The sequence below is a fragment of the Canis lupus genome, chromosome 2 (assembly GCF_011100685.1).
Source record: "Canis lupus familiaris isolate Mischka breed German Shepherd chromosome 2, alternate assembly UU_Cfam_GSD_1.0, whole genome shotgun sequence".
NCBI lineage: Eukaryota > Metazoa > Chordata > Mammalia > Carnivora > Canidae > Canis > Canis lupus.
In genome coordinates this window covers 22,902,931-22,927,735 of record NC_049223.1, presented here as the reverse complement: position 1 = coordinate 22,927,735, position 24,805 = coordinate 22,902,931, and the positions used below count along the sequence as shown (strand labels likewise).

Below are 24,805 nucleotides of genomic sequence, written 5' to 3'. Positions count from 1 at the left end.
AGGAGGGCAGCCACTGCTACCACCCACCCCCCTGTCTGGCTACCTTTGTGTGATCAGCAGGGCCAATCCACAAGGCTGAGTTTCTCCCATCCCTTATCCCTCATGGTGCAATTGCTGTCCTTAATTCCCTTGCAAACTCGGAAATGGTGATCTGGCAACTGTTTGGGTGATCTGGCAACTGTTTATTCACGATCCTCAATTAGTACTAGCATTCTTGAGAATTTGCACGTAGCCCTGGAGCTCACCCTGGCAAGTTTCTTAAGAACCGACATCCCTTGGGTTATCATCATGTTTTATGAGCAGGACATAATAAAACTGTAAATCCTGAACTGCCTCAGCATTTAAGACCCATCTCCCATAAAACTGTACGTTGGAAAGGCGATGTGTGTATCACACACCTTCTCAAAAAATCATCAACAAAGCAAAACATGCTGTTCTTTCTAATCAGGTCTCCAATCTCAGTTATGAAGAGACTGCCCTTGCTTTTTCGAGAGAAGAATACAGAGTTGCACTTAACTACACACATTCACAGAAATGATCTCTTGTGTTTTTAAAATGCATATATTGGGGCACTCGGCTGGCTCAGTCGGTTAAGCCTCTGACTCTTGGATCAGCTCAGGTCATGATCTCACAGGTTGTGGGATCAAGCCCCACGTGGGGCTCTGCACTCAGCGGAGGGTCTGCTTGAAAATTCTCTCCCTTTGCCCCTTCCCATACTTGTGTGCACATACTCTCTCTCTCTCAAATAAAATAAATCTTTAAAAAAAATAAAATAAAACAAGATGTATATATTATACACAACCAACCACAAACACCCTTTTGAATTCCCAACATGTGAGTCCTTGAAAAAAGTGGTGTTTCTATTTGAATGCATCTGACTTGGTGAAGCCAGGGTCTGCCCTGAACACATTATGTGACAGCATTAATTACTGATGTGTAAAAACTAAAGAACACTCAGTTCTGCACCATTATCTCTGAACCTGGGTACTTTCCTAGAACAGCAAGGAATGCTTTACGGTGTGTGGTCAACCCTCTGCAGCCTGAAAATGGATTGATATTAGATAGTTGTCCCAAACCACCTTCCTTCCTTTTCTATTTTGCTTCTTACTCCTTTCCACCCCATCTTACTCTTTTACAATTTGCTTCTCACCGTATAAATAAATGGCATGGTATTCCAGCAGACTTAGTGAGATGCTCACCCGGCCTTTAATGCTTCTTTATCCAGAGCAGACACAGGCCACAGCCCTTAGCCGCATCCCTGGGTCTCTGTGTCAGCGAGAAGGCTGTGTCTGAGCCTGCCAGTCAGGGTACCTATTGCCTCAGCATGGTTCTGGGTTCAAGTTGTGAAACCCAGCCTCACGGTCTGGGGATCAGCATGGGGAAAGCATGGGGCTTTCATGGGAGGAAAGAAAAGGGAAATGATGCCTTTCTCCAAGATTCTAACGCATTGTTTTGATCCCCTTTCCTTTTTGCTCACATAAATCCAAGTGTTCAGAGCTGGAAGCATCTAAGATGCTTCTTGAATTCCAGCCCAGAGTCTTCCGTCTGGGGCGTAGACTGTGTGTGATGAAGCTGCCGGGTGCGATCCAGGCGGTCAGAGCCTGCTTATGTATGTCAGCAGTATTTCATGTGGGCATGGCTTCTAAATTCGCATTATCATTCTCTGCAGTGACCCTGGAACACCTTTGCATGCTGTATTTGCATATCAGCAGAGCTAATAAATCAGAGTTACAAGGCCTCATCTCTGTTCTGAGACAGGCGAGCCCCTTGACAGCCTCTAAGGCTCCAGACAGCTATTCTCATGTGGAAACATCCAGAAAATGTATATTACCCTTTGGCAAGAGGTTACCAAAAAATTAGGAGAAAGAAATGATAACGTTTTAAACGTCTTAGTGTTGTAAGGCCTGATTGAGAAATAATAGAAGCTAATGTGACCAGGTGACATTTCTTCATTTTTCATACTCTTTTCCAGAGAAAACTAACGTATTGGACAAGTAGACTTGAACCTTTGTCCTCAGGACACCTTACCTTTAAATCTGACCTCTGAAGTAAATGTACTCAGGTATCCGGCTTTTGAGTATCTTTGGCATGTAAGACTTTGGTAAGGCCAGAATTAGCTGTTCATTCATTTATTTGTTCTTCAGAACATTCACTGAATGCTGGTATGTGCCAAGCACTGGGCTTCGCCCACTGATTGGACCTAACTTATTTCTCTTTTGGACTAAAGACCACTAGGCCTTGGCTGGAGCTATTCTGGACATAAGCAAATTAGTTGGCCGTTTCTTTGTCCATCCATAGCATTGTCAAGGCTGGCTGCAAGAGAAGGAAAAGGAGGTTTTTTCCCGTGTAAATGGCTTCCTGTCTTAAGGAATTCTATTCCACGTCTAACTTGACAAAGTTACCAATGCAGAAGAGCCTGTTGACGCATGTGTTGTCATCCATGCTTCCATGCAGCAAGCTCTATCCTAGGGACCCCTGAATACTGGTTTAGGGTCAAGCTTTGGGGACCCATGTATACTTTAGTACACTCTACCTCATTATAATTTTAAATTCATTGATTATTAGAGAGGGCCTCAGCGAGGATCCTGTTTGACAAGTTCATTTCTAGATGAGAAAACTGAGACCCTGGGAAGGGACATGACCAGCGAACCATCCCATAGAGACAGAGTCAGCCAAGTTGGTGCCCTTCCCAGGGTACCCTTACAGACCCCAGCCCTGCCTCCCTAGGGCCATCAGGGAATGCTGGCCAGGCGCCCCCCTGCCCCCCACCCTGTGGGTTCTACAGTGTGCTAAGGATGCCTGAGATGCTTTTTTTAAAAACAAAAACAAAAACATCATCAGCTGCGCACAAGGGTTTTAATTGTTATTTGTTTGTTTGTTTTTAAGAATTCAAAGCAAAACTTATTTCACAATGAGAGACTATCACATGTGGTACTTACTCCTTAACAACAACACTGCCTTGCATTTTTAAGATGTAGTTTATTTACTTACCAGTCTTTGCTCCTTAGTCTCCCATTGATTACAGCTCCATCTGCTGGCAGCAAACAGAAGTGATTGAAGATTTGGATTTTGAATTCTCGTCTTTCCCAAGGCAGCCTATATATTTTTATATATTTTTTCTCTCTCTCTCTCTCTTTCTTTTTCTTTCTTTCTTTCTTTCTTTCTTTCTTTCTTTCTTTCTTTCTTTCTTTCTTTCTTTCTTTCTTTCTTTCTTCTTTCTTTCTTTCTTTCTTTCTTTTTCTTCTTTTTTTCCTTCCTTCCTTCCTTGTCTGCCTTCCTTCATTTCTTTCTTTCTTGTCTGCCTGCCTGCCTTTCCTTCCTTCCCCTCTTTCCCTCTTTCTTCTCCCTCTCTCTTTCCTTCCTTCTTTCTTTTTAAGATTTTGTTTATTTTATTTGAGAGAGAGAGCACACACAAGCGGGGGCAGGGGTGGAGGGAGAGAATCCCAAGCCGACTCCACGCTGAGCACAAAGCCCTATGCTGGGCTTGATCCCACATCACCAGGATCATGGTTGGAGTCAAAACTAACAGTGCCATTCAGCCGACTGAGCCATCCAGGTACCCCAGCCTATATTCTTATTAGACACGATCTCTCTCTATATGTAATATGGTACATACATGTGTACACATAGCATATTTTACCTCTACATGTGTGTATTTCTATTGATAGATGATGAGACCACATATTTTAATGTTCATTTAACAGATGAGGAATTCAGGTCAGAAAGTATTTAATGACCCATCTAAAATCCTGCAGCTAGATGTGTGAGAACTGAGACCCAACCTCATCTTTTGATGTCTTGAGCAGTTAGACTAATTAGTGTGAATTTCTTTAGTCCAGCATTATGTATTTTGGTGAACCAAGCTTTAATGATTTTGATCAAGAACTTTTAAAAAAGCACTTCTTTGTAAAAATCTGGCAGTACAACAGTCTGACAACCTTTCTATACTTGGGTTCAGTGAGAGAATGGAGCCCTAATGCCCTAAGGTGTTTGTTGTATGTTCGGAATTAACTTTCTCTCCTATGCAACTAGAAGGGTACTTTCCTTGGGAAAACTGAGAAAATAGTCACTCAAATAATTTTTCTTCTGTTTTTTTGGCTCAGAGGAAGAATCTCAGTTCAGTAAAACTGCAAGATGAAAATCCTCTAGCACATGTTCTGAGGTATTTGTAACTGGTTTGATATGTATCCTTCTAGACTTTTTTCTCTGCATATAAAAGCATCTAAATATGTACACACATGTCCATGCAGACAGTGGATACAATGCAGTACAACAGCAAAGTGATAAAAGAATTGGGCTGGCCCAGAAGAGAATCCATCCTACAGGAGATGAGGAATAGCAAAGGGTTCTCAGTGGATGATGTAGAATGAGTCTTGTATCATGTGTAGTTTGGTGAGAAGATACGAGAGGGATGAGCACACCTATGTGGCCAGAAAAGAAGGTGTGCACAGGTGTACGAGAGCTGCACTGGGCCTAGGAAAGTTTCGGTATGGGGCAATGGTGGAAGGTGGGAGGGGTAGGTAAGGACCAAGCGACGGGGTCCTTGTAAGTCATGTCAAGTCTTTTGGATCTTATCTTGGACTATGAGGAGCTATGGAAGATTTCAAGCTAAGAAGTTTAGATACTTCTGTTTTGTGGAATGATGGCTCAGGAGACAGCATGGAGAGTAGTGAGACAGCAAGAGCGAGGGAGGGAGAACAATTACGTGATTATAAACTGGGGCTGATCATCTATAAAGTAGGAATAATAATACCTACTGCATGGAGCTGTTGTGAGAATGAAATGAAGAAACATCTGTGAATGTGCCTGTTAAGTTAAAAAAAGGAAAGGTATTATTTTTTAATACCATCTGGCAAATATTTCAACTCTACCACTTTCCCTTGTGACTGATGGTATCCTGATTTTTCTCAGCATTATTTCCTGTACTGCTTTTAACGGGAGGAGGGGTGGCGATAATCTGACCCAGGAAAGGAGGAAATGGTTTGCTTTATTTCCAAAAAGCATAGTGTTTACTTAGACAAAGAGTGTTTGCCAAGACATGAGAATATTCTTCGAATGTTTTTGAGGCAATTTGCCCGTGCCAGAGAACCATAGCATCTTTTTTGTGAATAACATTTAAATTTTCCAGACCATTTAGAAAAACGTCATGGTGGATAGTGAAAGGCCTAGTCCTTTACAATCTTTGTCTAAAAGAGGTGCTTGCTTTTCTCCTGAGAGGGGCGTTTTCCTGACTGGACAATTAATGCAGAAGTGTTGAGAGAGGACAGGAAATCAGTCACAGCTCATTGTCATAACTTCTGTGTTGAGCCCCTGCTGGGGGATCTGGTCCTCCCATCCTCTCATCTATCATCATTAATAATCACCTTGTCTCCTGTCCATCTCTTGCCCTCCAGCGACTCCTTTAATCTGAGTAGATAAGCGACCATTTCCAGTGACCACACAAGAGAAAGGTGTTTTGTTGCCTTTTCTTTCTTCTGATAATTTTCATTATACTCGTTATTGCTGCCACAGTCTACCCCCATCCAGCTCAATGAGCCATGATAGGATGAGAGAAACAATATGCTGAACTTTCCTTTCTCTCCTCTTCTGTGTTTTTCTAACATTCCTTGTTTTACATGAAGTTCAAAATTTGGGGATTCTTGAACTGTGAAGAATTAACTGGAGGGAGAAATGGTGTGGCTGTTTCAAAGAGGCATGTGTGTTCAATAGAGAGCCTGTTCTCTGGGTCTTGATGTTCCCTCCAGCTTGGGGGCTTTGGAACAGGGCCTGCTTGTGCATTTGGTACGATTTGTTGCATGAATTAACTTTTAAATGTTTTCCTGGCTCTTTCTGGGGATTTCTTGCTTGGCTGTCAGTTACCATGCACGCAGGCGTCTGCATCAATGTCCATATATGCTGTGATCCCATTCAGCTTCCCTCTCTCTCTCAGCCTGAGCCACTTCCCTCTATCCAGCTCATCTGTCTTTTATTGGGGATTATGGAGACTTTAGCATAGATTGCCATATAAACCATCTACATTCTGTACGTGGTTGTACCAGCTAATGTTTAATTGGGGCCTGGTAAATACTAAGTGATTAAAATTAAGTGAGGTTATTTTCATACCTACAGTTGTTTTTCATGATATTGCTTCTTTGAAATATGAGCATTTTAGAAAGGTTTGTTGTTTGGAGATGAACATTCCTTATGCATGAAGGTCCTCTTGGTCGTATTTTAGAAAGACTGAATGCTGATCTATAGGATTTAGCAACATAAGCTCTGCAAGGTTAATGGTACCTTGATTTTCCATTTGCTTATAGCTGACATCCCCGCCCCTTCTCTCCACTTTATTCTTCTTTTTGATGACACTAGCAGATCTGGGCTGATGAAAGGCCCTTTCTTTCTTTTTTTAAAAATATTTATTTATTTATGAGAGAGAGAGAGAGAGAGAGAAAGAGCACACGCGAGCTAGGGGAGGGGCAGAGGGGAGAATCCTCAAGCAGACTCCCCACTGAGTGCAGAGGCTGACACGGGGGCTCAGTCCCACGACCCATGAGATCATGACCTGAACCAAAACTAAGAGTCCGTCACTCAATGACTGAGCCATCCAGGCGCCCCTAGGCCTTTTCTAATTATAATAATTTCTGGACTCCTAACTATTCCTTCTGCTTCTGAGTATCTCTTCCTCTAGTTCACTTTGACCCCCTGGGATTTCATATGTGAGGATATTTATAACCAAATATCTTGAGAGCTTCCAGTAGTGTTCAGAATAGTTCCAATCTCCATACCTCCAGAAGTTGGATATTATATCCTTAGTAATGAAATTTAATACCCTGACTTTAGGTGTCAGGATTTCATACAAATAACTGAATTTATATGGGCTCTTCCATATTCTCAGTATAACATAGTTACTGGAAAGTTATAGTATAAGTGCTTTAACATGGGCTTGGGAGTTAGACTCTTAGTGATTTCTATCCCCAGTTGTGTGACCTTGAAATATGTACTTAATATCTTGGAATCCTAGTGTTCCTCTTTTACAAATGAGGGGGAATAATAGACTAAACTAAGTTTTTCCATTTTACTCTCTCCTGTGTAGGGAAAACCCCAGTTCTTCCCCATTTTGTGATTCTTCTCTCTGTATCTTCCTTTATTATTTACATGGAACACTGCAAAGGTCTGTTTCTCGTTACTAAATGTGTGTGGGTTTCCCCCACATCAAGCAATTCTTGGACACCATCTGGGTGTCCTACAATTTAACTCTGTTCTAACTGTGTCTTCCCAGAGGTAGAGTCAGATCCCATAGGTCGAGGCGCAGTCCCACAGGAATGCCCCCAGCACACAAACATACACTGGTGCAAGCCCAGGTTGTCATTTTGTGTTTCTGACCAACCAGCTCTGGAAGACCAACCTCCAGAGTGGAGGTTCCAACAACCCCTTCCTTGGATTCCATTAGTTTGCTAGAGTGGCTCACCGAGCTCAGGTCTATTTTTACCAGTTCATTAAAGGATATGGTAAAGGATACAGATCAACAGTCAGATGACGAGAGACACAGGGTGAGATCTGGGAGAGTCCCAAGCATAGAACCTTCTGTCTCTATGGATTTGGGGTGTGTCATCCTCCCAGAATGCATGTGTTTGCCCACTTGGAAACACTCTGAGGCCTATACTTTTGGGATATCATGGAAGTTTCATCATGTAGATATGATGGATCATTAACTGTTTTCAGCCCTTCTCTCCTCTCCAGAGAAGAGGGGGATAGGGCTGAGTATTCCAGTCATGACCCTGGTTTTTCCAGTGACCAGCTCTGACCAAGCAGCCATCCAGGACCCCAGTCAGGTAGTTTCATTAGAGCAAAAGACACTCCTGTTACCCAGAAATTTACAAGTTTTAGAATCCCTGTGTCAGGGGTGCAGTGAAAGACCAAATATTAGAATAAGTGATGCTCCTAGTATTCTTATCACTTAGGAAATTACAAGGAGTTCAGGAGCTCTGTGCCAGCAACCAGGGGTAGAGACCAGTATTGTCTCACAGCTGCTTGATAGGATTGGTGTATTAAACACAATAATGAAAAATACTTAGTTATGGTCTTAATACCTATAGCATACTTCTTTTTTTTTTTTTTTTTTTAAATTAGGCTCCATACCCAGAGTGGAGCCCAACATAGGCCTTGAACTCACAACATCAAGAGTGAGATGCTCAACCGACTGAGCTACTAAGTGCCTCAGGGCATAACTCATTTTATTACAGTTTGCATTTATTGTGTTTTCTGTTTGTTTTTTACTAACAAAACTGAAGACGTGTGGCAACCACATGTGGAGAAAGTCTAACCGTACCATTTTTCCACCAGCATTTGCTTGCTTTGTGTCTCTGGATCACTTTTTCATATTTCCTGCAGTATTTCAATCTTTTCCATTATTGTTATATTTGTTACGGTGATCTGTGATCAGTGATCTTTGCTGTTACTATTGTAATTGTTTTGGGAGCACCACAAATCACGCCGTACAAAACGGCAAGCTTGATCCTTAATGTCATGTGTGTCCTGACTGCTCCATCCTTGACTTGCCCTTCCCCCACCTCTCTGCTCCTCAGGCTGTCCTGTTCCATGAAACACAACAGTCCTGAAGTTAGGTCAATTAATAATCATGGAATGGCCTCTCAGTCTTCAAGTGAAAGGAAGAATTGCAGCTCTCTCACTATAAATCACAAGCTAGAAATGATTAAACTTAGGCCGGAAGCTGAGAGAGTCTGAAAGCGAGGTCCCTCAGGCCAAACAATTAGCCAAGTTATAAATGCAAAGGAAAAGTTCTTGAAGGAAATTAAAGGTGCTACTCCAGTGAACACACAAATGCTAAGAAAGCGAAAGAGCCTGATTTGCTGATGGGGAGAAAGTTTTAGTGGTTTGGAGAGAAGAATAAACCAGACACAACATTCCCTCAAGCCACAGCCTCACCCGGAGCCAGGTCCTTATGCTCTTCAATTCTCTGAAGGCTGAGAAGGATGAGGAACCTGCAGAAGAAAAGTTTGAAGCTAGTAGAGATTGCATCATGGCATTTAAGGAAAGAAGCCATCTCCATGACAGCAAAGCATGAGGTGAGGCAGCAGGTGCTGATGTAGAAGCTGCAGCAAGTTATCCAGAAGATCCAACTGAGATAATGGATGAAGATGGATGCATTAAACAAGAGTTTCAGTGTAGATGAAACAGGCTTCTATTGGAAGAATATGCCACCCAGGACTGTCATAGTTGGAGAGGAGAAATCAGTGCCTGGCTTCAAAGTTTCAAAGAATAGGCTGACTCCTTTGTTAGGGTATCATGCAGCTGGTGACTTTCACATGAAGCCCTTATCATTTCAAAAATCTGAGGCTTTTAAGAATTATCCTAAATATTCTCTGTGTCCTTCCTTCCTTCCTTTTTTTTTTTTTTTTGAGGTTTTATTTATTTATTCATGAGAGGCACAGAGAGAGAGGCAGAGACACAGGCAGAGGGAGAAGCAGGCTCCATGCAGGGAGCCCGATGCGGAACTCTATCCCAGGACCCCAGGATCCCGACCTGAGCCAAAGGCAGACGCTCAACCACTGAGCCACCTGGGCACCCCATACTCTGTGTTCTTTCAATGGAACAACAAAGCCTGAATGACAGCACATTTGTTTACAACATAGTTATTGACTATTTTAATCCTGCTGTTGAGACCTGACAAAAGGATTCCTTTCAAAATATGACTGCTCATTGGCAATGCACCTGGTCTCCCAAAAGCTCTGATGGAGATGTGCACTGTGAGATTAATGGTGTTTTCATGCCTGTTAATACAACATCGTTCTGTAGCCCATGGATCAAGGAGTCATTTTGACTTTCAAGTCTTATTATTTAAGAAAAACATTTTTATGTAAGGGTATAGCTCCCATAAACAGTGATTCCTCTCATGGATTTGGGCAAAGTAAATTGAAAACCTTCTGGAAAAAGGATTCACCATTCTAAATGCCATGAAGAACATTTCTGATTCTGGAAAGAAGTCAGAGCATAAACAAAAACAGGAGTTTGGAAGAAGTGATTTTAACTATCTTGAATAACTTTGAGGGCCTTAAGATAACAGTGGAGGAAGTTACTGCAGATATGGTGGAAATAGCAAGAAAATCAGAATTTGAATTGAAGCCTGAAGACATGACTGACTTATGTCAATTTTATGATAAAATTTTCATGGATGAGGCATTGCTTCTTATGGACGAGCAAAGAAAATATTTCCTTGAGATGGAATCTACTCCTAAGGAACATACTGTGAGGGTTGTTGAAATGACAGCAAAGGATTTAGATATTATATGAATCTAGTTGGTAAAGCAGCAGTAGGGTTTGAGAGAACTGACTCCTCTTTTGAAAGACGTTCTACTGTGGGTAAAAATGCTATCCAACAGCATCACACACTACAGAGAAATCATTCATGAAAAGAAGAGTCAATCACAACAAATTTCTTTGTTGTTTTATTTTAAGAAATTACCATAGCCAACCCAACCTTCAGCAATCACCACCCTGATCAGTCAGCCACCTTTAACATTGAGGTGAGACCCTCCACCAGCAACAAAATTATGACTTGTTGAAAGCTCAGGTGATGGCTAACATATTTTTTTAACAATCACGTATTTTTGTAAGTAAACTCTAGGCCCAACATGGGGCTTGAACTCACGACCCCAAGATCATGAGTTGCATGCTTTACCGACTGAGCCAGCTATCACCTAGCAATAGGTATTTTTTAAACTAATGTATGTACATTATTTTTTGGACATAATGCTATTTCACACTTACTGGACTGCAATATAGTATAAACCTAACTTTTATATGTACTGGGAAACCAAAAAATTCATTTGATTCTCTTTGTTGTACTATTCACTGTATTGTGGTGATCTGGAACCAAACCAGCAATATCTCCAAGGTGTGCCTTTAGTTAACACTCAGGAAATGGCTCATATAAAACAGCTATGTAAGTAGGGCCTAAAGAAAGTGTTAATATTAGTTCGTCCCTAGATTTAGATGTCTCACATTCCAAGAGACTGAGGAAATTGTACTTATCACAAAAGAGTCACAGGTGAAATGTTTGAGAAAAGAATATAAAAGATGTTGGCAAAATTTCCAAACATAAAACAGGTAAGCTATGAGATGTATAGATTGGGAAGTTTGACTTCAGTGCTCAGCACAAGTCTGGAACAGTAAATTAAGCAGATGGTTTGTGATCATTTAGTAAAGACTGTAGTGGTTGCTAGGAGCCACCATGGGTTTACTAAGAACAAATCTTCCCAAACGTTCCATTTCCCTTTTAAATAGTATTACGTGGTGTGTAAATCTGAGGAATGCCATTTCAGCAAGGAGTCTAATTGTCTCCTTATGGGTAAGATGGTGAAATATAGGCTAGATGATAGTCCTGCTGGGTTTACAGCTTGGTAGCAGTCGAAGCCAGCTGATTCATGTCATGGTTATCTTGATGGGGGTCTCTAGTGTGATACCAGAGGCCAGCTCTGACATGTAACCTTCCCATTTAAGACTTTAGGAATTTGGATCAAGACGTATGGGATGAAGGGCACCTGAGTAGCTCAGTTGGTTAAGTCTCTGACTCTTAATTTTGACTAATGTCAGGATCTTAGGGTTGTGAGATCAAGCTCTGTGCTGGACATGGAGCCTGCTTAAAATTCTCTCTCTCCTCCTCGCCACCTGTGCACATGCACACGCATGCGCATATGCTCTGTCTCACTCCAAAAAAAAAAAAAAGAGGAGATGGATGTGTACCAACCAACCCGATATGTAGATGGCCCAAAGTTGAGAGGGATAGTAAATATAATAGACAGGAGGATAAATTCTCAGAATAGTCTTGATGATCTGAAACACTGCATGAGAACCTAAGAGATTGAATTTAATGAATCTGAAGGTGGAAGACTTGAAGCTCAGAAAGCTCGACTGGATAGGAAAAGAGATCTTGTTTAGTAGAAGTTTAGGTAAAACTGATCTGGTCATTTTATTGACCCAACACTTAATATTCATTCATTCATTCATTCATTCATTCATTCAACAAGTATGTATGAAAGTATCAGCTGCCGTGCACTTCTCTTGGCAGTAGGGAGATGGTAGTGAACAAAATAGTTTAAAAAGCCCTACCTCCATGGAGCTTATGTTCTTCATATGCCCATAGTTTGTGCAACTGCTTTAAATAAGATGAACCTAATATTAGGCCTTATTTATAAAAGTGTAACATCCACTCATGATGGTTAAGAGTTCATCCTCTCTTATATAATACCTCATTCTTGGTGGTCTCATTTATACTGAGATCACTGCTCTCAGTTCTGGACAAAGGAGAGTGATAATAGCAAGGCGAGAGGAACGCAAACCACATTGGAGGAGGATTGGTTGGCCCCAGGGAGAAACACTAAGTCAAATACTTGTAGGAGTATGACAAGAAGGTATTAAGCTTGTTCTGTGTCATGCTCAGGAGTCACTAATAAGTACAAGGAGGCTGATTCCTGGTGATAAAGAGAGGCTTATTGTGGAGTATCCTTGCTGCACCTGGAAACCCACCTGTGGGAGCTCCTTGAGGGCTGCCCTGGTACTTTGGGGATTCCTTGTGCGGTGCCTGGTATGTGGTGGGTGCCCAGACATATGTAGGTGGATATTCCTATGACGTTTGTGAAGGTAACCTAGGTACCCATTGTTAAAACTTCAAGCTCGATTTCTGTATGTCTTAAGAGTCTGAGGGTGGAATAAAGTACCTATGAACAGCTGTTGGGGGCCAGAATGTTTTTTTCTTCTATCACGTTCCAACATCTACAAGTTAGTTAAAGCCACTTAAGAGACATTTAAGAGGCCATTTGAGGATTTTTTTGAAATTTCTGAAGTATACTCTTCAAACATCACTCATCCAGCACTATGCTCATCACTTTTTGAGGCCTTCACTGTACTTCCGGGTCTGTAGCCTTGCTTTTTCTGAACTTAACAGCAATGCTACAGTTTAGCATTTAATTTTTTCCTAACTGCTCCGTGGGTCTCTCCAGCTAGATGCTAGGTTTTTTGAGGGCAAAATTTTATTTTATTTTTTTCTTATATTCTTTCAGAGACATAGCAAAACTCAGGTTTTGCTTGATTTATTTGCAAATAAATCGGGTTGACTGCTTGATTTATTTTTATTAGTTGAGGGGGGAGATTTATTAGTTGAGTGGGAGAGTCAGGAGCAGTATCATTTCGAGCCACTGCAAGAAGTCATGTAAGACATGGCAGGTTAAGTAGACTTTAATTTCTCTATCCCTTGCATCCAAAGAAGGGATTATATTCTTAATTTATTGGAGTCTCCAGTGTTGGCTGGGCCTGTGCTTTGCACATAGTTGAGTCTTTGTATGTAGTGGAATCTGTATTAATGGCTGTATTCCAGAGCTCAAACAGCCTTCCTGGCTCAACCTCTGAGGGGAGGTGGGACAGCAGGTACAAATCTTGAAGCTCAGTTGAGAGACCCATTGACAGGGATTCATGTACTAGGGTGGCCAGATTTAGCACGTGAAAATGCAGGGTGCCCAGTCACTTTTGAATTTCAGATAAACAACAATGCAATATATTCAGGACATACTTACACCAAAAAAAAGTGTTGTTTATCTAGAATGAAACATAACCCAGGGGTCCCCTGCATTTTATCTGGCAACCCTTCATGTAAACCCTACTATTTCATATCCCCATGAGCCTATGCTCTTAGCACACCCCCAAATTCTTTCTTCACTGAAAGAAAATGCTTGTGCCCCTGGGTTGGGGGGATTCTAATTGTGAATCTTTAAAAATTAAACCAGGAGCATCCATATGCTGTATACTTTTTGTGGTCATCATTCTTTCAGGATATCCAGTAATGATCATTCCATAAACATCCAGGACCTCGGCAGTTCTAACTTAATTCGTCATGGTTTCCTTGGTAGCATATTTAGTTGGTTCCTATAATATACTATTATTTATATATTATTATATATAATATGTTTATATTACTATTTCTATAATAATACTATGTTATAAAAGTAATTTCTATAATGTGGATATTATTTTGCTCAGGTATCAGAGTAACCACCGCTAACAAATAAATATTGGGCTGTCGCTCTGTGCACGGGAGTCAGATGAATGTGAATCGCATACACTCTTTCCTCTCTGCTCCTCCAGACAACCACACTGACTACTCAGAGCTGTAGAAATCAGAGCAAACCATAGCCACCCTCAATGAAGTGTTTTGTTCTCTTCTCTCATCTGCTCAGAGGAAAGATGATATTCTGATTTGTTGCACCTTATAAGCTTCCGTTTGAGGGAAAGACAGCTCACACTTGGGAAAATTGCCTCCATTTCCCCTGAATAATGGTTCTTGCTGTTCAGTAGGGACAGCTTTTGAGCATCATTCATTCACCCAGGAGATATTTATTAAGCAGGTGGATGCTGGGTAGGAGGGGAAACGAAATAAGTGAGACGCGGTCCCTGCTTTCAGGTGTTCAGGGGAATCTGCACATGACACACTTGCTTTTCTGGGATTCAGTAGTCATTTCAGTGAAAGTCTTCTGGAAAGAGTTCATTAGCTCGTAGAGTAATGAAATGATTCTTCTTGCAAATGCTTTAAATAACTAGCAAGCCTTATATTCTGAGCGAAAGCTACTCTAATGGGTAATGCCAGGGGCCGGCGTGAGGCTGTGTCCTTCTCTCTTGGTTCTGTAGTTAGGACTTTGCTACTCTTAGAAATGCAGATGCTCCAGGGCCTGGGTGGCTCAGTTGGTTAAGTGTCTGCCTTCAGCTCAGGTCATGATCTCAGGGTCCTGGGATCGAGTCCTGCATCGGGCTCTCTGCTCGGTGGGGAGTCTGCTTCTCCCTCTGCCTCTGTCGCTCCCCCTGCTGTGCTCTTTCTGTCAAATAAATAAAATCTTTAAAAAAAAAAAAAGAAATGCAGATGCTCAGGCCTGCCCTGGCTCCACTGAATCAAAATGGGCAGTGCAACCAGGATCCCTGGTGACTCACATGTACACTGAAGCTTGAAAAGCATGGATTGGGGCCCCTGGGTGGCTCAGTGGTTGAGCGTCTGCTTTTGGCTCAAGGTGTGATCCGGGGGTCCTGGGATCAAGTCCCACATTGGACTCCCTGCAGGGAGCCTGCTTCTCCCTCTGCCTGTGTCTCTGCCTCTCTCTCTGTGTCTCTCATGAATAAATAAATAAATACAATCTTAAAAAAAAAAGAAAGAAAAGCATGAGTTGACTATAGAATTTCTGCTTTGTGCATACGGATCATCTGAGGAACTTACAAAACCAGTTCCTGGGCTCTGCCCCTCAGGGATTCAGAATCTGTTCGACCAGGGTAGGGCCTGAGAATTTGCCTTTCTTTTTATTTATTTATTTATTTATTTATTTATTTATTTATTTATTTATTTATTTATTTATTTATTTATTTTATTCGTGTTCAATTTACTAACATACAGAATAACCCCCAGTGCCCGTCACCCATTCACTCCCACCCCCCGCCCTCCTCCCCTTCCAACACCCCTAGTTCGTTTCCCAGAGTTAGCGGTCTTTACGTTCTGTCTCCCTTTCTGATATTTCCTTTCTAACAGGCTCCCGGGAGATGCTGTCACCATGTTCAGGGAACCACATTTTGATTAGAAGCAGTCCAGTTTGCTGGGGTCCTTGAGGATGGCCTTTGGTGGTGGTGGTGACTAGGTCCCCAGTGAGGGGTCAGTGGAGGTTTCCTCTGCCTGCACCGGAGTCCCGCACATGACAGGGGTCTGGAAGGGAGTTTGGGGCCAAGACTGAGCGGAGTCTCCAGTGTCACCTTAGGAAGTTTGGATCCTTAGAACTTTTTTTTTGCTATAACAACATCTGTTTTTAAAAAGCCTTCGTGTCTGATCATACTCACTCTTCTGTTTGTGGTTTTTTTTTTCCCCTTTCAGGATCAAGCATGAAAACATCGTTGCCCTGGAAGACATTTACGAAAGCCCCAATCACTTGTACTTGGTCATGCAGCTGTGAGTACCTCGAGTGCCTGATGGGTGAGGAAGGGGGTGAGGGGAGTGGGGATCGCAGGCTAACATGAAGGTCCGCCTGTGGTCTAGGAAGCGGGGGTGGTGGCAGGCCAGGTGAGCCATGGGGTGGGACTGGGGACTCGGGCAGCCATGGCACCAGACTGAGCATCTCCATCCTCACAGTGGAACCCGATGCTGCCATTGCAGGGCGCCTGTATTCGGGGTGCCTCTTTTGCTTTTTCATGCACGAGGTCCAAATGGTGCTTCCTGAAAACACTCCAGTGGGCCCACCGAGAAGTACACTCTGCTCCCGTCTCTAGGAGAAACTCCCACCTTGTCTTCATTTCGAGGGATGCTGGGGGAGGGCAGCAGATGGTCCCTGTGGGCTCTGTCCTGCCATCGACTCTGCCGGCAGATAAATGCACATGTAAGTGAACTGGAACTTGTGCCAGGCCTAAGACAAGTATAGTTGGGTCACACCATGACACTGTCACCCCCGGCGGATTATTTCTGCTTGCCAGTGAGGCTGGAGATTATCAGAAGAGGGGAGAAATAAAAAAGCTGAATACTCAGGTCGAAACTTGACTCGAACCTGTAAGGCACATGTAAATGTAACATGTCCACTGTTCAATGAAATTAGTCTCTGCATTAGTAGGGTTGTTGGTTTTTTTTTTTTTTTTTTTTTGCCTGAACATTTTTATAGGACACTGTAGGCCTTTTTTGTACCAACATTTTTAAAAGCATCCAGTCTGGAAGCACATGGACAATTTTTCTCTGTCCTAGCTGGCGACGGATGTAGGAAAATGTTGGGGTTCAGAGCTGACGGCCAAGAAAGATTTCTTGAGATGTCAGTGCAAAAAGGTGGTTCTATTAAAGCACTGGGACAGAACCTGTGGGCAGAAAGAGCTGTACTGGGGTTGTGATGGGCGGTTGATTATATACTTTCAAGTTGGGAGGAGGTTACGGACAGCACAAGCCTCCAAGGTATTTTGGAAACAAGAGTTCCAGAATCCTGAGGGGGCTAGCTGTTGTTAGGAAAAGGTTATTTATGGGATGCCTGGGTGGCTCAGTGGTTGAGCATCTGTCTTGCTCAGGTCGTGATCCCAAGATCCTGGGATTGAGTCCTGCATCGGGCTCCCTTAGGGAGCCTGCTTCTCCCTCTGCCTGTGTCTCTCTCTCTCTCTCTCTCTCTCTCTGTGTCTCTCATGAATAAATAAATAAAAATCTTTTTTTTTTTTTTTTTTTTTTTTTTTTTAGAAAAAAAGGTTATTTATTACTGTATGGAAAAAAACTCTGTCATGAGACTCTTCAGATGTGTATCAGTGGGCCATATGCTTGGGGAGTGATTGCCAGCATGGATCTTAGAGGGGTAGAGCAAAAGGAAGCTTCCAAAGGAATTTTTATATGTTAAAGGAAACTTACAGGATTCTGAGGGCCGGGCTAAGATTGCCTCTTGCCCTTAGCAAAGTATTAACATCCAGGCAGCTGAGTTCCTTGGGGAATGTCACTGCCTGTTTTAAGGATGTGTCAATGGGCAGTAAGTAGTATGAAAATATAACTTTTTCTTTTGCCTTTGCTTCCCACATCAGTGACCAGAAGTTTTACAGCTTTGGCTGTTACTGTCTGCCATGAGACTGGTGGCTTAAGCAGTTTCAACTGCTGGCTCCTCATTTATTCCTGATTACCTAAATGTAATCTTTCCTAGTTCCTTGCTATACTGTTTGTTTCATAATTCGCCACATTCTGGTTCTTCCTTGAGAGCAGTAGCTCTCCCCAGATTTGGGATACTCCCTAGAAGTTCATGTGACTTTGTTTTATATCGTGTTAAAAAAAACCCCAGAATTCAGCTGAGTAAATGTGAAGATCTAGTTGGCTTTATTAAATGATTCATGAGTTGGGCAGCATCCCATCTAGCAAGTAGAGATGAGCTAAACAAAAGAAAGGTTTTTTAAGGCAAAAAGAGAGCACTGGAAAAGAAAAAGAAAGGAACTTATTAGCAGGAATGCATTGTTGAGGCAAGCTTGCCATCCTAAAAGGGATAGAAAGGGTCTATCAGTAAATTTCCTAGTATTGACCAGGAAATGCTATACTGACTGATTAAAAAATACATTCCTGGAAAATTGAAACTGCAGTTAAGTTAGGTATTAAGTCTTGGTTTATTGACTTGGGGCCTTAACCTAAATGGTGCCATTTTGGGCCTGTGGCTTTCTTTTGAACAATAGAGACTACTCTTTTTTTTTTTTTTTTTTTTTTTTTAATAGAGGCTACTCTTACGCAGGTGAACCACTTTCTTCCCAAACATTAACTTCCCAGTAGGAAGAATATGGCATTTTAATGACAGGAAAAAGCCCAACAAAAATGTCGGTAGTATATTTAAATGTGTGCTTTTTTATTGGTGATGTGAAAAAAATGCATTAATATTTGAATCTATTGGTCTATGTATTCCCTTGCTTTAAGATCTCTGTTTATGGATCTGTCACTAAATAAATCAGTCGAAAGCATCCCCTTATGTAAATCTCAGCTCTGCCTCTTATTAGCTAGGTAAATATGGACAAATAACTGGGTCTCTCTGAGTATCAGTTTCCTTAATGGAAAGAAATAATAATATTGACATCTTCATCATCATAATATTTATATTAGAAGGTCTTAGTGAGTCCTGAATGAGAAAAATGTATAAAAATGTATTAAATATAAATAATGCCATAAATAGAAGGTCCCCAATACGGACTGTCTCTTTATGGACATCTGTATTGTTTCATCAGTATCTCTGCAGATGGTCTTTTCATTTTATGAGATGAAGTTCAAGTGGATTTGAATTCTAACTTTCTAAGCAACTTGATTGTCTACTTACCAGCAGGAGTTTATGTAAAGATGGGTCGGCATTGAGAGTATAAAAGTGTCTGGAATGGAACAAACCTAGGAACAGACTTTGGAAATCTTCTTGGGGCACAGCTGTCCCCACTCCTTCACTGAGCTTTTCTATCAGGGCTTTATCCCCTTTCACAATCATTCTAAAACCTCCTCAATATGGATCACATTCGTTCAGGATTTGTAATAACACAGAGGAGTCGGGCTAGAATGAACTTTTGGGGATCCCAGATGAGGTTTGTCAGGCAAGTTGGTGATAGAATCCAGATCTAGAGGCAAGGAATGTTTGAAGTGCTTAAGGAGGACACGATTTATGTGCACCGTTGAGGAGTTTAGAGGCGCTATTTACACAAATGTTGGATTTGCTAATTGCAAGCTGTTAACTTGTATATAAATTGTTTTTCCATTGGTTCTCATTATTTTTTTTTTTTTTGGTTCTCATTACTTTTTTAAAATTCAACTTTGTTGAGGTATAATTTACATCCAATTAACTGCACCCATTTAAACTGAACAATTCAGGGGATCCCTGGGTGGCTCAGCGGTTTGGCACCTGCCTTTGGCCCAGGGTGTGATCCTGGAGTCCCGGGATCGAGTCCCACATTGTGCTCCCTGCATGGAGCCTGCTTCTCCCTCTGCCTGTGTCTCTGCCTCTCTCTCTCTCTCTATGTCTATCATTAATAAATAAATAAAATCTTTAAAAAAATAAATAAACTGAACAATTCAGTGATGAATGTGGGAGCGAATCATACTGGTGAAACCACCACCATAATCAAGAACAGAAAATTTTCATCACCCTAAAGATGCCTTTGGCCCCTTTGACATGCTCGCTTCCTTACCCCTGACCTTGGAGACAACTATTTTCAATCATTAGAGTTGATTTTGAATTTTCTAAAATATTATGTACATGGAATTATATAGAAGTCCATTTTTTTGTCTGGCTTATTTTACTCATCATACTTACTGACATTGGTTCGTGTGGTAGCATGTTCTTTTTCATTGCTGATTAGTATTCTATACAGATGAGTCCACATTTTAGCCATTTGCTGTTGCTGAAATATTTGGATTATTTCCAGTTTGTATGTTAGAAACCAAGCTTCTGAGAACATTCAGGTACAGCATTGGTGTGGATATATATGGTGTGTATATATATGTTTGGGTGAAGAGCTAGGACCAGAGTGAGTGGGCCATACAATGGGGGTTAGGTTGAACTTTTTAAGAAACTGTCAGTTTTCCAAAGTGGTTTTTACCATTATACATTTTTGTCAACAGCATATGTAAGTTCTTGTTAATACACATTCCCATCAGTGCTTCATACTTTATCTTTTCAATTTTAGCCATTTTAATGGGTTTGTAGTCATATCCCACAGTAGTTTTAATTTGCATTTTCCTGCTGATAAATGATGGTGATCACTTTTTTATGTCTTAATGGGCCATTTGCATATCTCCTTTGGTAAAATGTCTCTTCAAATCTTTTGCTCACTTTTTATTGGATGGTTTATCATATTATTGGGTTGTGAGTGTTCTTTATCTATTTTATCTTCTGTCAAATATACGTAATATGAATTTTTCTCCCATTCCGTAGCTTTTTATTGTTTTCTTAATGAAGCCTTTTTAAAAACTCGCCTTTTTGAGCTATAATTCCATACAATATACATACAATATAATTTCATGCCATACAATTTATGCATTTAGAGTGTACAATTCAGTGATTTTTGTTTTAGCCACAGAATCGTACAGCCATCACACAATCTAATTTTAGAACATTTTATATTCTAGAGGAGAACAAATAAAAGAGATTCATACCCATTATCACTCTCAGTTCTTCCTTCCCCAACCTCTTACTTTCTATTCCCAAGGATTTGCCTATTCTAGATCATATGATATGTGGCCTTTGGTGATTGTCTTCATTCATGTGGCTTAATCTTTTCAGGATTTATCCATGATGTAGCATGTGTCAATACTTAATTCCCTTTTGTGGCCAAATAATATTCCATTATAAGGCTATATTACATTTTATTTATCCATTCATTGGTTGATGGACATTTACATTGTTTATACTTTTCAGCTATTAACGATAAAGATGCTAGACATTTCCATGTACAGATTTTTGTGTGACCCTATGTTTTTATTTCCCTTGGGTGTATACCTAGGAGTGGAATGGCTGGGTCAAATGGTAACTCTATGTCTAACATTTTAAGGAACTTTTGAACTGTGTTCCAAAGTGGCTGCACCATTTTACAATCTCACGAGCACTATATCAGAATTCCATTGTCTCCACACCCTCTCCAGGACTTGTTAATTATTTGTCTTTTTGGTGATAGCCATTTTTGTGGGTGTGAAGTGATATCTCATTGCAGTTTTGATTTACATTTCCCTGATGACCAGTGATGTTGATCATCTTTTCCTGTGCTTATTGGACACCTGTATATCTCCTATAGAGCAGTATCTATTCAAATACCTTATGCATTTTTAAATTGGGTTTTTGCCTTTTGTTTTTGAGCTTAAGACTTCTTTATGTATTCTAGTAGAAGTCCCTTATTAGACATGCATTAGAATGTTTTCTCCTATCCTGTGGGTTGTCCTTTTACTTTCTCAGTGGTATCACATGTAGCACCAAAGGTTTTTGTCTTGGTGTAGTTCAGCTTATTCGTTCTTTTGTCACTTATGCTTTTGGTGTCATACCCAAGAAACCAACACCTAATGCTTAATGGTACCTTTGGAACAGGAGAAGTTTTAATGATGATAAAATTCAACTCATCAGTTTGTTTCCTTTTATGATTTGTGCTTTTTGTGTCTTTGCCTACTGTAAGTTTGCAAATGTTCTTTTCTTCTAGAAGTTGTATAGTTTTAGTTTTCCACTTAGGTCTATTATAAGACCAACTTCAAATTAATTTTAATACATGGTGTGAAGTAAGGAGGATACTTTTTAATTTTTCCATTGGGATATCCAATTTTCAGCACCATTCATTAAAACGTCTTTTCTTTTCTCAATTAATTGCCTTGGTACCTTAGACCATATAAGGCTGACTTAATTTCTGGACTCATTCTATTCCATTACTCTATATATCTGTCTTTTGTCAATATGATACCATCTCATTTACTGTAGCTTTCTAGTAAGTCTTGAAATCAGGTATCAGAGTCCTCTAACTTTGTTATTATTTTCTTAAAATTCTTTTTTTTTTAAGATTTTATTTATTTATTCATAGAGATGCAGAGAGAGAGAGAGAGATAGAGAGATAGAGAGAGAGGCAGAGACCCAGGCAGAGGGAGAAGCAGGCTCCATGCAGAGAGCCTGACGTGGGACTCGATCCAGGGTCTCCAGATCACGCCCTGGGTTGCAGGTGGTGCTAAACCGCTGCATCACCGGGGCTGCCCTGTTTTCTTAAAATTCTTATAATTCTTAAAATTCTAGAGAGGTGCCTGGGTAGCTCAGGTGGTTAAGCTCAGGTCATGATCTCAGGGTCCTGAGATTGAGTCCCGTGTCGGGTTCTGCACTCAGCAGGGAGCCTGCTTCTCTCTGTGTATATGTCTCTCTCTCAAATAAGTAAGTAAATCTTTTTAAAAATTGCTTTGGGGGGATCCCTGGGTGGCTCAGCGGTTTGGCGCCTGCCTTTGCCCCGGGGCCTGTTCCTGGAGTCCAGTTCCTGGGATCGAGTCCTGCGTCGGGTTCCCGGCATGGAGCCTGCTTATGCCTCTGCCTGTGTCTCTGCCTCTCTCTCTCTCTCTCTCTCTTTCTCTGTCTATCCTGTCATAAATTTTTTTAAAAATCTTAAAAATTGCTTTGGGTATTCTAGATTGTTTGCATTTTCACATGAATATCAGAGGCAGTTTATCTACTATTTATTTATTTATTTATTTATTTATTTATTTATTTATTTATTTATTTAGCAGAAGGGCTTGTGGGAATTTGGGATTGCATTGAGTCTTGTATATTAGTTTGGAAACAACCAGTAGCTTAAAAAATCAAGTGTTTCAGTCCACAAACATGGTCAGTCAATCCCTCATTTATTTAGATCTTTCATTTCTCTTAATGTTATATAGTTTTCAATGTGTGACCCTTCTATATTTTTGTTAAATTTGTTCTGAAATATTTTCTTTTTTTGACTGATTTGATTTGATTGATTTTGTTTCTAAATACTTGGGGAGTGTCTAGAGCGCAACATTTGGGGGGACTTATTTCACATTATTTGTGCCTGGGAGGTTTTTGGTTTCCTAGGAAACATCATCTTGGGCACTGATGCTCAAATATAACAGGGGCTGCTCAGCACCCTAATTTTATTACTTAGCTAATTGCTATTTCGATTCTGAGTACTGTAGCATATTTGTTCCTTTGCAAGCTACAGCAGAGACTTGATTGTTTATAGTGGTCTATATTTACAGTTTTATTTGGGTTTTGAGAGAATTATCTTTTTTTTTCCAGAATGCTAATTTTTGAACCATTCTTCTTTAGATAGTATAAGGTCAATACGACATTGAGATAAGATGCCATTGAGAAGTCAGTTTATTTAGAGTTTATTCCTCATCTGCTTTGGTTGTGGCGTATCAGCCCATATATTTGGTGATGATAAAGGCCCCCCCCCAACTCCTCCCCTTTGACGTCTATACCAGCATGGGATGTAACATATACTTCAGGCTGGTATAATTCAAAGGACATATCGGGATGACTATTTTTTTTCTTATAAAAGTATTTTATTCCCTATTGAATTATATCATGTTTTCAGTAAGACTTAAATTTCTATATATGGGTCACTCTCAAATTTCTATCATCAGCCTGGACTCCTCCCCTGAAACCGTGCATGTATATCCAACTTTCTGCTCGAGAGTTCCACTTGGCTGTGTAATAAGCATCGCTCACTTACCAGATCCAAAATAAACTCCTGAATTTTACACAAAATCTGCTTCTCCTGCTGTCTATCTCCTCTCCGCAAATGGCAACTTTGTTCTTCTAGTTGCTCAGGCCAAAACCCTCAGTCATCCTTGACTCATCTTCTGCTCTTCCGCCCCACCATCCTATCCATTGGCAAATCCCATGGTCCCAGCTTGGGACTATTGGTAATCCAACCCCTTTGCCATCATCTCTGCAGCTACCACTCTGATTCAAGCCACCATCATTTATGAAACGTATCTTTGTCCCCACAACCTTTCCCACTGCACTGTTCTTTCTTAGCAGATCAGCCAGGCTTTGCTGTTCCTCTGTTGAGAGCTCCCATTTGCTTCCCATCTCAGTAAAAGACCGAGTCCTTAGAGCGACCTCCAGGGCACTGTGTGTCCTGGGTCCCTGGTAACCTCTCTGACCTCAGCTTCCCCTTCTCTCTCTCATGATTTCATTCATCTGCAGCCACACTGGCCTTGCTGTTCCTCAGAAGGCCTGCATGACTGTGGGCCTTTGTTCCTGTTATTCTTTCTGCTTGGAGCACTTTCCCTTAGAGATCTTAATGCTATCGTGGAATGAAGGAAATATTCAAAATTTTGCCAGATAACACTTTCTCATTGAGATATTCCCCAGATCCCCTATGTGAGATAGCTACTCCCCCACCACCTCCTGCCACACTCATCTTCATTCCCTGTCCCCTTCCCCAACTTGGTTTTTTTCTATAGCACTTGTCACCCTCAGAAAATTTTTCTCACTTCTGTTCTCTGCTAGAGCAGTGCTTGAATGGTATGGTAGGCATTTAACACGTATTTGTTCAATTAATAGAATTACATATAAGAAGGATAATGGTTAACAGTCACAACCCTGACAAAAAACTTAGGAGCCACTTTTTTTTTTTTTTAAAGATTTTATTTATTTGAGAGAAGGTGAGCAAGAGAGTGTGAGCAAGAGAGCGAGGCAGAGGTAGAGGGAGAAGCAGATTCCCTTTTGAGCACAGAGCCAGATGCAGATGTGGGGCTCCATCCCAGAACCGCGGGTTCATGTCCTGAGCCAAAAGCAGATGCTTAACCGACTAAGCTACCCAGGAGCCCCAGGAG

General features: G+C 41.1%; 1 protein-coding gene across 2 annotated transcripts in view; it reads left to right on the top strand.

Moving 5' to 3' along the window:
- CAMK1D (calcium/calmodulin dependent protein kinase ID) overlaps positions 1-24,805 on the top strand; it is a 431,901-nt gene that overhangs the window by 242,061 nt on the left and 165,035 nt on the right. For both annotated transcript variants that reach the window (XM_038530114.1, XM_038530115.1), the window contains exon 3: positions 15,896-15,970. In XM_038530114.1, the coding sequence (XP_038386042.1) occupies positions 15,896-15,970 (75 nt within the window). The remainder of the gene's footprint in view (positions 1-15,895; positions 15,971-24,805) is intronic.